Consider the following 9,012-nt stretch of genomic DNA (forward strand, 5'->3'; position numbering starts at 1 on the left):
GCTAAAATTTTTCCTGCTTGGAAAGGACAGCCTTCTCCTCAGGGACAGAGAGAGAGAGAGAGTCTCCCTTTCCTGTCCCTGGCAATGGCCTGAGGTGGGACTGAATGTAATGACAGGGCCATGGCCAGTCCCTCATGTTTTTCAATGCCACATCAGGTCATTGGCAAGGGCAGGACAAGGTACAGGTGTCTTCCCAGCATGGATCACAGGGAACATGGATCACCAGGACTCTTTCCAATCTGGCTTCTCCCATGGGGGATGAAGCTGGAGTGGTGCATGAAGCTGTTCCTGCAATTGGGGCATTTGCAGGCCTTTCCTTACTGGTGACTCCGTTGGTGTCTGGTCAAGCTAGAGCTCTGGGTGAAGCTCTTCCCACGCTGGGGACACTCGTAGGGCCTCTCCCCAGTGTGGATGCGCTGGTGCCTGATGAGGGTGGAATTGTGCTTGAAGCCCTTCCCACAGTCAGGGCAGCGGAAGGGCCTCTCATCCGTGTGAATCTGCGCATGCAGGAGGAGATTTGAGCTGGTCCGAAACCTCTTCCCACACGTGCGGCACTCGTAGGGTCTCTCCCCAGTGTGGATGCGCTGGTGCCTGTTGAGGTGGGACTTGCGCTTGAATCCCTTCCCGCAATCAGGGCAGTGGAAGGGCCTCTCCTCTGTGTGAATCTGCTGGTGCCTGCCGAGATCAGGGCTGGTGTGAAACCTCTTCTGACACTCAGGACACTCGTAGGGCCTCTCCCCAGTGTGGATGCATTGGAGGGTCAAAAGGGTGGATCTGCAGCTGAAGCCCTTCCCACACTCCCCCCAGCCCAGTGTGTTCCAAGGAGGAAAGACCCACCCTGATCCAGGAAGGTGGACAGAGGTTCAGCCAGAGCTCAGAGTTGGTGGTCCCTGAGCAGCTTCACGATGGGGAGAAGCCCCACAAGTGCTTGGAGTGTGGGAAGAGCTTCAGGCAGAGCAGCACCCTGATCAGCCACCAGATGATCCACACCGGGGAGAGGTCCTACGAGTGTCCTCAGTGTCAGAAGAGGTTTCACACCAGCTCCCATCTCCTCCCCCACCAGCTGATTCCCATGGATGAGAGGCCCGTCCCCTGCCCTGACTGTGGGAAGGGCTTCAAGCGCAACTCCCACCTCATCAGGCACCAGCACATCCACACCAGGGAGACTGGTGTGGCCTTACGAGTGTGGGGAATGTGGGATGAGTTTTAGCCAGAGCTCAAACCTGATCTGCCACCAGAGGACCCACACCAGTGAACGGCCCTATGAATGTGGGGAATGTGGAAAGAGCTTCAGGCAGAAGTCCCTCTTGATCTGCCACCAGCGCATCCATACTGGGGAGAGGCCCTACGAGTGTCCCACCTGTGGCAAGAACTTCATCCAGAGCAATGACTTGACCAGACACCAATGGAGGCACCAGTAAGGGAAGTCCTGCGAATGCTCCAAGTTCAGGAGGAGCTTTATGCCTAGTTCCAGCTTCATCCCCCATTGGAGGATCCATATTGGGAAGAGCACTGGTGATCCATTTTCCCTCTGATCCATGCTGGGAAGACACCTGTCCCTTTTCCTGCTCCTACCAATGGCATGAGGTGGGAATGAAGCACATGAGGGTCTGGCCATGGCCCTGTCATTACATTCACTCCCACCTCAGGTCATTGCCAGGGGCAGGAAAGGGACTCTCTCTTTCTGTCCCGGAGTAGAATGGCGTCCTTTCCAGGCAAGAGAAAATAAAATGCTGGAAAGAGCCAGTCAGTTTTGTTGTACTTTTCCCTGTATATAATTTTCCTATTCCTTCTGTTATCAATATTGTTTCTATTCCTGTTTGTTCCTTATCTTGTTTCTGTTCCCAATAAATTGTTCTTATCCCAGCCTGGGATCTTTGCCTTTTGTGCTTTCCATGGGAGGCGGGAGGGCAGCGAGGGCAGCGCGGTTTTAGTGGGAGCAGGAAATTGGGGAATCCCATTGCTGAAGCCCGGCCCGTGGAAACCGAGCATCCCAGCTGGTGGCAGCCCTGGTGGCCATGGCAGCAGCCTTGGGAGCGGGTCCCTGGCTGGGGCTGTGGGAACCTCTTCCCTCTGGTGCCCAGGGACAGGAGTGGAGGGAGCGGCTGCAGCTGAGTCGGGGCAGGCTCAGGTTGGATGTCAGGAAAAGGTTTTTGGCCAGAGGCTGCTGGGGCCCTGGCCAGGCTCCCCAGGGAAGGGTCCCAGCTCCAGGGCTCTCTGAGCTGCAGCAGCGTTTGGCCAGCGCTGCCAGACCCAGGCTGGCATTGTTGGGGTGTCCTGTGCAGGGCCAGCAGTTGGACTGGAGGATCCTGATGGGTCCCTCCCAGCTCAGCCAATTCTGTGCTTCTGGGATCCCATCAGCCTGGGGATGGGGCTGCCAATGGTTGCCATGGCAACAGGCTCTGGCTGCAGGCCTGAGCTGGTGTCCATGGCAACCACCCCTGGCATGGGGTCTCCATGGAGCTGCCAAGGGACTGAGCATAGCAACAGGGGGCTGGGGATGGTTGCCATGGAAACTGACCAAGCAACAGGGGGCTGGTAATGGTTGCCTGCTCAGGATGAGATTTGTCACAGGCCCTCAGAGGGGTTCCATGGGGACTTTCCAAGAGTCTCCAGGTTGTTCCAGAGCTGGAATGTCACAGGCATGGACAGGGGCTCCATGGAGACCTCCCAGGGCTTTCTGGGATGGTAAAGGCCCTGTGGTCAGAGGCAGTCACAGCCATTCCATGGTGACATCCCAGGGCACCTTGGGCTGCAAAGGCACCGATCTGTCACAGGCACTCACGGGGGCTCCACGGTGACATCCCAGGACTGCCCAGGCTGCCAAAGACCGGGATGTCCCAGACACTCTCAGGGGTTCCTGCCATGGGCACAGTGGGAGCTTCAGGAAAAAGCTTTATTTCTTTTTTGGAGAAATTCCTGCTGAGACATGAGGTGGAGAAATGACACCCAATAGCCACCATGGATCCTCAAACCCCTGCAGGACCCCTGGACTTCTAAAATTCCTCGTTTGGCCTCCTGGGGACTGCCTCACAGGTCCCACTGAATTTAACATGTCAAGGGCCACTTCCCATCTGACCGTGAAGCACTGGGGCTCTGTGCTTTTATTCCTGTGGGAAAGAACTGTCTTTCTTGTCTAGGCACCCATGGCCAAAATTGGGATTCTGCATCTAAAATTCCCTATATCCAAGGGTTACTCCCAGACAAAATCTGCCCATACAGTCAAGTCTGGACAGCCTTGGCCTCTGGTGACTGCCTCTCATCTGCCCCTGCACCACTGGGGCTCACTTGTTTCCTTCCTATGGAGACCATTGTGACACTGCAGAGCATTGTGGAACCAAAGGGCCATGGTGACACTGCAGGCCCTTGTGGAACCTGTGACACTGTAGGAACTTGTGGAACCAAGGGGAACATTGTGACCCTGCAGGGTACCATGGATCCAAGGGGCCACTGTGACACTGTGGGGCCTTGTGGAAGCAAGGACATCTTTGTGGCTCTGTTAGGCCACATGGTCCCAAGGGGCCAGTGTGGAGCCAAGAGGCCATTGCTGCATTTCAGGGCCTCGTGGAGCCAAAGGGCCGTTGTGATCCTGCAGGGCACTGTGGATCCATGGAGAGCATTGTGGCATTGCAAGGCCCCATGGAATCATGGAGACCATTGTGACCCCGCAGGGCCCCATGGAGGGAAGGGGCCATTGTGACACTATGGGAACCTGTGGAACCAAGGGAATCATTGTTGCACTACTGGACTGCAATGGAACCAAGGGGCCAGAGCAAAGCAGCAGTTTGGGAGTTAGCCTGGCTGTAACTCAGAGTCAGCCAGATTATACCCCGAAAGAACTGGGCGTGAGTTTCAAGCCCTGGGAATCATTTGTTTAACTTAGGGTGAGCTTGAGAGTTCCCCAATAAGCCTTTGGTGTTTCTATGCTAACTTGTCCAAGTTCTATTCTCCTATTGGTTACTTGTTTCCCTTATATGGAAACAAGGATTGTTCCAGAGTGTGCTATCCCCAAGTGTCTATGTTGTTGCTTCCCCTTTTTCTCAGGTCTTCGGATCCTGCCCCTTGTACTGTGCTCAATTTCTCCATGTTTATTGTTTTTCACCCTGTTATTAAAGTTCTTTTTGGGCAACTCCATCGAACCCACACCTTTTCATTTTCCCCACCCTGGCCCTGAAGTCAGGGAACCAGAGAGGTTTGTCACAGCCACCCTCATTGTGACATTTGGCACCCAAACAGGGACCATGACACTCAGGGCTCCCTGTGTCAGTCACGTCAGCTGGGGTTGGCTGATGGATAGGCCAGCGCTCCCTGGGATTTTGGATTGTGCCCGGCTCAGTGGATTCATTGTTGCTTTGAGGGACCTTGCACAGGATCAGCAGGGACAGCGACAGCTTCACCTGCACAGGATTGCAGGTGGGTTTGGGGAAATGCAAGACATTTATTGCCCATTTTGCCACTGTGTTTTTACAACATGCACCCACGTCCCATAATTGACTTGGGGTCCTCCGGTGGCTCTTCCCCATAAGGCAGAGAAAGAGAAAAATGGGCAGCCAGATGTCCAAAGTAGAAAGGAGCATATATAGGTGCTTTAATTCTCTCTGATCATGACCAAATATTTTCAAAGAAGAAATTAAAATCAATAATGAGGAGGATCATTAAAAATTTTCCATATGCCTCTGCTCATGAAATCCATACCACTGAATTTTGGGACTCAGTGGGAGTTAAAATACACAACCTTTTGATCAAAATGGACCCCATTGCATCCCACATGCTCCCCATCTTCCACACCACCCTTCGCCAGCAAGCAGTGTCTCGAAAACTCAATCCATTGGTCACTCCTAACTCGGGACCTCCCCTCAAACCTGCCTTTCTCAGACCTTCCATGATGGTCCAAGATGGCAATGGCCACGCTGTCTTGGAGCATCATGCCCTGGAGACTCAGGACGAAAGGAGCCTGAATGTGGCTCGGGAGCTCGACTATCCTCCCTCCATCTTGGCTCCTCCATTTCCTGCTACCACAGCCTTCTCTTCCGCCCTGAATGAACCTCCAGACTCCACCCCCACAACTGCGGGTCACGCCCCCACTGTCAATCATTCCACCTCCATCCTGGGCCATGCCTCCAGAACTCCACCCCATAAGTCCGCCATCCTAAATCAAGGCCCGGAACGCCTGAAAAAATGGCAGGGGCCTTTGCCTCACCCTCCAGCAACAATATAACCCCATAATCACAGATACTAAGCCCAACTGTCACACTATTTCTGATCCAAATGTTTCTGCTCCAAGTTATTCTTCCTCCCCAGAAGACAGTTTGGATTCCTCAGAGCCACCTTGCCCCTCAGGCCCAAAATATCCCTAGGAAAGGATCCAGAAAGAAGCAGTTAAGGAAGGAGACTGGCAAATAGTCTTGAAACTCCACATTGCCCTGGTATGTTATGAAAGAAGGGGGCAGAATCCCAGGTGACAGCCATTGGTTTATGAGGAAATCAAGGATCTGTGTAGGGCAGCTAAAGACCATAGGAAGGACTTACCTTGTTTTAATGGCCTAATGAGGGCCATGTTTACAGCACATGCTTTAACCCCCTATAATTTAAATTATATCATGACCAGGTGGTTGTCACGTACAGAATACACCCTATGGGAAGGGGGATGGAAGTGTTTACTAAATCAATTAATAGCAGACTATGCTAATAATGAGGCAAGGACAGAATTGACAATCAGCCATCTAGCTGGAGAAGGACAACACAGGCTACCAGATGATCAAGCAGCAGGTATCCCCAGAGAAGTATTGGATGATATCAAAGAGATGGCTTTGAAAGCTTTAATCCAGGTATTGGATGGTAGCACCCCCAATTTGGACTACCTTGGGTGGCTGCAGCTAAAGCTTTAGAACAATCAGACCATCCTGGGTGCCTGTTGAGTAAGCAAACCAATGCTGCCTCCCTCACATTGAGTGGCTGCTCTCAGACACAGAGACCATCAGACACGCCACCTTGCAGAACAGCAATAGAGTTTTTACTCTGGGCACATGGGCATGGCTGTGTAGACTCTGAGGGCATGTGCTGCATGAACCTCTCCAGCCACAGCGAGTCAATCCACAAGAGCATTCAGGTACTGAAGGAAGGGTTCAAGAAGCTTCAAGTGGAAAACAAAGACTGCGTCAATAAAGTCTTCCAATCCAAGGGACTAAAGGGTTGGATGATATCTACTAAAACAGGACTATTCATTCTCTTTGTTGTTGTTATTGTATTATTAATTGTCCCATGTTTGTCTGAATGCTTTAAGAAAGACTTAGAAAATTCTTTCAGTTCTATCTTTGTTGTAAAGCAGAAAGGGGGAAGATACCCAACACAGGCTCCTCAGGGACTACTTGGAGGAGAGAATTGGAGGCCAGGATGGCACAAAAACCTCTCAGAGACTCAGTGTGGGAAGAAAAATCCTTAAAAGTACCTAAAAGTATTCTTAAATCCATAAAGTACCTGAAAAAACTTGAGTATCTGAAAGTATTAATGAGCCCCACTGAGTGTCAGTACAAAGCTCTCAAGGGACTCATTAAAGCAGATAATTGGGGCCATGATTGCACAAACCTCTCACAGAGTCTGTAACAAAAATGAAACACCAAGTACCTTCAAATAACTGAAGTACCTTGAAGTATTAATGAGCCCCACTGAGTGTTGTTACTGACAAAGCCTCTTCAGGGACTAATTACAGCAGATAATTGGAGGCCATGATTGCACAAACCTCTCAGAGACTCCAAGGCCAAAGCCAAAGCCAAAGTCCTTTGAAAAAGCTGCAGTCCCTGCAGGGAGCATGAAGGAGCCCCCAGGGCCATTGCTGAGCAAGGCTCCCCAGGGACTCCTTGCAGCAGATCCTTGAGGCCACTGGGATGTGGGCTAGGGGGGGATGCTGAGGGCAGCACAAGGGGCTGACAGTGCCCAGCCTGGCTGGGGCTGTGCCAGGAGGCCCCAGGGCCTCAGGACAAGGTGTCTCCTCCCAGCCCTTGCTGGCACAGACCCTGCTGTGCCCCAGGGCACCAAGACTTGGCTTCTCTTTGTCCCCACCTGTCATCACTGCCTGCAGTTCTCTGCTCTGCCTGGGGCCTGGGGACACTTGCTCAGTCGTGTCCCTCAGTGGGACCCATTAAAAGTCCAAGAAACTTTGGAGTTGGATTCTGCCTTGGAGTTCCTGAGAGGTTTCTTCAGCTCCCTCTCAGGGACTGATGTTCAGGGCCTGAGCACAAAGCCCCAGAGGCTGATTAAAGTCCTTGTGCTGTGTCTGTGCTGCTGAGCTGGGCTGGGCTCCTGGCACAGAGGCAGCTCCTGGTCACCAAGAAGAGCTTCAAAAGCACATTTCTCTGGATGAGCAGCTCTTGTGCCAGCCCAGCAGGGCTGGGGCACTGCCTGCAGCCAGCCCAGGCACAGCACAGAGGCACAGAGAGCTTCAATCAGTCAGGGCTGGGAAGGGGCTGAGAAGTGCCTGGGGCACAATCACTGCCAGCCCTTGGCACAGGAACCTCTGGCTGCAGGACAGTGCAGCTGCAGCTCCTGGAGCCATCTCCTCAAGCTGGAACATGCCAATGCCTCCAGAGCCTGTGAGTACAACTCGGGGTATTTCTGGTGCAGGGGAGGTGAAAGGTTCATGAAGCTCTGACATGCTCAAGGGTTCTGGTCAGTCATAGAATATTTCCAAGTCTAGGATTTTGATAAAATAGAAGAAATTTCTTAAGACTTTGTATTCCGTTTCCTACTATTGAAGAATGGTAGGGAGGTGGTGATAATTATTAAAGGATGATTATAAATTTTGACAATTGCCTGTAATATCTGACCTGGTAAATTTTGCTTATGAATTATTATTTATGAAATTTTGAAAGTTCCCAAGACATCTGAACTGTTGCTTTTAGTGACCAATAGGTTCACAGGAGATCCCTAATGTGCTTTCAGCCACTCTGCCCATGGACAGCAGCAGCATCACCTTTGCTGGAGCCATCAGGCTCAGTCTGAGCTGTCCTTTCTCCACGCTGCAAACAGAACCTGCCCCCAGCCAGTGCCCTGCAAACAGGCAGGGTTCTTTAGGGCCAAGGAGAGTGCACAGAGATTTGGGGTCTGTGAGTGCTGGCAGGGAGAGATCAGGCACAGGGAAACACCTGCAGGAGGGAAATCTGCAGGAAGCAGAGAGAAGATCAGGCAATGAGAGAAAACAAAGCCCAGCAATGCTGTGGCAGGGAGAGTTTAGAGATGCCCACAGGAGCCCCTGCAGTGCAGCCCCTCCCTCTGAACAAGCCCCCTCCCTCCTGTGCCCCAGCCAAGCCTCTGCCCTCAGGGCCGGGGCTCCAAGGCGTGCAGCCCCTCCTGTGCAGGCAGAGCTGCAGCAGAGCCGTGGGGCAGCTCTGCAGCCCCGGGCCCAGTTCCCTCTGCAGAGCACAGGGCTGGGAGCAGCTGCCCGGCCCTGGGGGCTCTGGCAGGGGCACAGCTGGCTCAGGGTGACGCTGTCCCCAGGGCCCGGCTCTGGGCAATGCTGTCAGGGCAGCCAGGGTAGGAGCTGCATCTCCCTCAATCCAATGCCATCAAAAGGACACTTGGAAGTCTCCCTGAGATTTCAGTCCAAGCTGGGAGCTTCAATCCAAGGTGCAAACCTGTCCTAGGGCACCTCTGAGTTATGAGATTCATGGGGAAAGGCAGAGGTGTTGTGACACTGAAAATGCTTCTGGGTTGGTGAAATGAGCAAAGTGAGTCCTTGGCTACAAAAGTGGAGCTGGGCTGTGGTGGATCCATTTGCTCTCAGCAGTGCCTCGTGGAATTTAGGGGAAAACATGGGAAGGTGATCATCCTCCACCTGAGAGAGTTTAAAACCCAGATAAACTCTGAACAAGTCAGAATGACAGACAAACTCCCCTCCACCTCTTCTAATCACTTTGCCTCACAGAACTTGCTCTGTTCTCCCTGAGTGCAGAAAGAATGTTGAGGGTTTCTCATATTCAAGAATACCAGGAGACACATGGGGGGAGCGTAAAAAGA

General features: G+C 52.5%; 1 protein-coding gene across 1 annotated transcript; it reads left to right on the plus strand.

Annotated features, from left to right (window-relative positions):
• Positions 1 to 579: 579 nt before the first annotated feature.
• Positions 580 to 1,421, plus strand: LOC143692714 (uncharacterized). Its single transcript, XM_077172956.1, is given in 3 exon segments — positions 580 to 599; positions 808 to 1,168; positions 1,170 to 1,421. Coding segments are annotated over 3 exon segments (633 nt in total).
• Positions 1,422 to 9,012: the final 7,591 nt, after the last annotated feature.

This window comes from Agelaius phoeniceus (genome assembly GCF_051311805.1).
Source record: "Agelaius phoeniceus isolate bAgePho1 chromosome W unlocalized genomic scaffold, bAgePho1.hap1 SUPER_W_unloc_2, whole genome shotgun sequence".
Classification (NCBI taxonomy): Eukaryota; Metazoa; Chordata; class Aves; order Passeriformes; family Icteridae; genus Agelaius; species Agelaius phoeniceus.